Raw genomic sequence first — 3,195 nt, forward strand, 5'->3', positions numbered from 1 at the left:
AGAGAACTAAGCACATTGAGTTGGATTGTCACATTGTTAGGGAGAAATGTTTTAGTGATCTTCTGAAATTGTTACCAGTCCGGTCCTTTATCCAGCTAGCCGATGCATTTACCAAAGCCTTGCAGCTAGCTTCATTCAAATTCATGATTTCCAAGCTCGAAATGATGAACATCTATTCCCAGCTTGAGGGGGGCTCTTAATCAAGCTGTCATTTCCCGCCAAATTCATTTTGAACTCTAACAAATTTGTAACAAACTTTGTAACTGCTTTTGTGTTAGTTTCTGGATCTATTCTCAATCTGTATATAAGTTCCTTTTGCTCAATGAATAATAGAAGCTTGTTTTGATCATCTTGCTCAATTTCTTTGCTTTCTTGTTCATAAACTTTTCCTCTTTTCTTCTCGAGCAATAGCCTCTGTTTTTCTTTATCTTGATAGCTACTGCACCTAATATGCAGATCTATGCGTGGTGATTTTCTAGTTCAAGCTTGATTTGTGACATGTCATGCATTTTCATCTTTTTTTCCTCTTCAATGCATTTAAACTCCATTAATTGTTCTTTCATCATTATTTTCTAAGGGAAACTTGTCAAAAGTTTCTCTTAAACTTTTCTAGTTGGTTGATTTTTTTCTGGCAGTGTATGCATTTCTTATTAACCAACTAGAAAAGTTTCTCTTAAACTCGCGGCGAGGACTACGTAAACGACATCATTCACTCGTTCTCTCTCCCGACGCTCCTCTCCAAAGGTTCGGTTCGTGCCCTTACGTCGTTTATTTTTAAGAGAAATACTAACAATATTTCCTCTTGCAAATCATGGTTATATTTCTCTGCAGATAAGACCTACAAAAATTAGTAACTATTGATTTTCAATCAATTTTATGCATGTGCGGAGAGAGGGTTAGAAATAAAATGTTTAATAGAGTCTCGTTAGCATTATTTTGATTTGAATTATTATTATTATTTTAGTAATTCGGAATTTAAAATTGAAATATTTGTGGTGTTTTTTGTTTTTGGCAGTGTGAGAGGGTGAAGGGTTACTGTGCCGCGTGATTCTTGGGAGATCAGAGATTATTCGTGATGATGACACAGAACAATGTTATCCGACTTGTGAAGAGTATGATTCTAGAGTGGATAATTTTTCGAGTCCAAGCAAGTACATCATTTGGAGTAATCGCATGAATACTCATGTTTTGCCTGCTTGTGTTGTAAGCTTCAGAGTTTCTTCCTTCAAAGGTTTGTTTTCATTTTTAATTTCAAATACCAGGAATATTAGGGGCACATTCTCTTTTTAGCATTTAATTAAAATGTATTAAAAATCATTAATTTAGATAAATCGGATTCACCAAAATTTATGCGCTTTCCAAGATTTTGCCTCCATGTGATATTGCCGTCATCTCCAAGTTCTATAAAGATAAAAAAAGTAAGTGTTTTCTTTTTCTTGTATGCATTTGGGTTTCAGTTTGTTGCTTGTTTGTTTTTCTCATTGCTGATGTTTTCCTCTTACACAGGAGAAGAAGATTTCACGACATGAATTGATACAAAGAGTGAGACGAATAGTTGGAGATAAGTTGTTGGGTGCAGCCATCAAATCTTATAGAGACAATAAGGTACGGTGATTCTCTTTTTTATATCTTTTGGAAACATTGTGACATAACTTCATCAATTTGGTTCAAATTAATTCAATATAATTTTCTTTCCTTGAAATACAGTTCATTGACTTGATTTTTTTTATTAATAAATATTAATTATTAGTATTGATAATTTTTGTTAATAAATAATTCGAGTCTATGATTTTTTTTCCTCCTATTACCATTAGATTAATTTTATATCTCCCTATGCATTACAATTTGATGGTTGAGAAATCATTATCATTTGCAATTAGAGTTTTCTTTCCCCTTTCATGATGTGCATATTCTTTATACTAGTTATTCTGAAATAACTGGGTACTCCTTTTCAATTTCACCTATCAATGTATTGAGAAGATTAAAAAAATAGGAATAAAAGAGCAACTGGAAATATGAAGTTTTATCCAGATCTAATATGGGTGTAAAGCATACGGCTAATTGTTTTTGGTGCTTCTGGATTATTTATTCTGGAAATTCCGGAAGTGGAATTAGTTTCTGTGTGCAACATAAATCTCATAACTATAAGTAGTATTATTAGTTTGAGTGGTTGAAACATTATAGTCAAAGAAAAAGTAGGTACCAAGAAAATATTATTTTACCTACGCCCCCAACCCTATGGGAGATGACAGAAGTGGGAACTGAATTTAAGAATTAAAAAACTCTAGAGATCGTCATTGCTGTCTCAATTGTTGTATTCGTGTGTTTCCTTTCCTTTCCAATATGGGAATTTGGCTTTGTATTCTTTGTTCGTTGTTACCTAACCTAGTATATTTGTTTGTCTTTCACAGAAGAAACCAAGCTTTCTAAAATCAAGGTCAAAGAATGGCTTAGCGACGCGGATAGAATAATTTCCTTCACGTGAGTTCTTTTTCTTGGGTTGACACAATGCATTACTAAACTTCATAACCAAACTTACAAGGAGGACACATAAACTGCTTTAAAAGCACTGTGACATATTTGACTCAACCTTTTTTTTTTAATTTATATTTTTTTATGAGGTTGATGTAGCATAGGAGAAGGAATCTTTTCTTTTCTTTTTCTTTATGGTTGTCACTTGCCAGTGGGAATGATGTCCTCCATGAATAAGGATATGCTATCATGGACACATTGACCCACTCCAATGGACTGTCCTTAAAATTGTACATAGTAATTTTGTTGTTTCTTCTTTTTCTCTTGAGATAGATATATTATTTCATCATTACCACATGTATTAAATTAGTTACCCAATCTAATTAGTGGCTGATTAAATTGTTTTTTTTTAAAAGAAAACTGATTAAATTGTTAATTCGTAGCAAAAAAAGTTTGTTAATTGGTATTTGAATGGTACCGCTTGCTACTGCATATATGCCAGCAACCAAATTTATGGTACCTTGCCTTTTAAGTCACCTTTGTTAATTGGTGATTGGTTTTAACTTTTAATTATTTAATTTTTAACTAATAAGTTATTACTTATTGGTTCGTGCCTTAAAAATAAATTACGTATTGGCTCGTCTAGCCTATCTTTTACATAATATATATATATATATATATATATATATATATATATATATATATATATATAAATTTCTTGGT

General features: G+C 32.0%; 1 protein-coding gene across 1 annotated transcript; it reads left to right on the forward strand.

Annotated features, from left to right (window-relative positions):
- The first annotated feature begins 532 nt into the window (after positions 1–532).
- On the forward strand, positions 533–2,788 carry LOC114414197 (probable inactive poly [ADP-ribose] polymerase SRO5). Its single transcript, XM_028378512.1, has 5 exons — positions 533–744; positions 1,016–1,231; positions 1,327–1,418; positions 1,507–1,605; positions 2,412–2,788. The coding sequence occupies exons 2-5, from the start codon at positions 1,174–1,176 to the stop codon at positions 2,469–2,471; spliced, it is 309 nt and encodes a 102-aa protein (XP_028234313.1). The 5' UTR covers positions 533–744; positions 1,016–1,173; the 3' UTR covers positions 2,472–2,788.
- The last annotated feature ends 407 nt before the right edge of the window (positions 2,789–3,195 follow it).

Source organism: Glycine soja, chromosome 6 (genome assembly GCF_004193775.1).
Source record: "Glycine soja cultivar W05 chromosome 6, ASM419377v2, whole genome shotgun sequence".
Classification (NCBI taxonomy): domain Eukaryota; kingdom Viridiplantae; phylum Streptophyta; class Magnoliopsida; order Fabales; family Fabaceae; genus Glycine; species Glycine soja.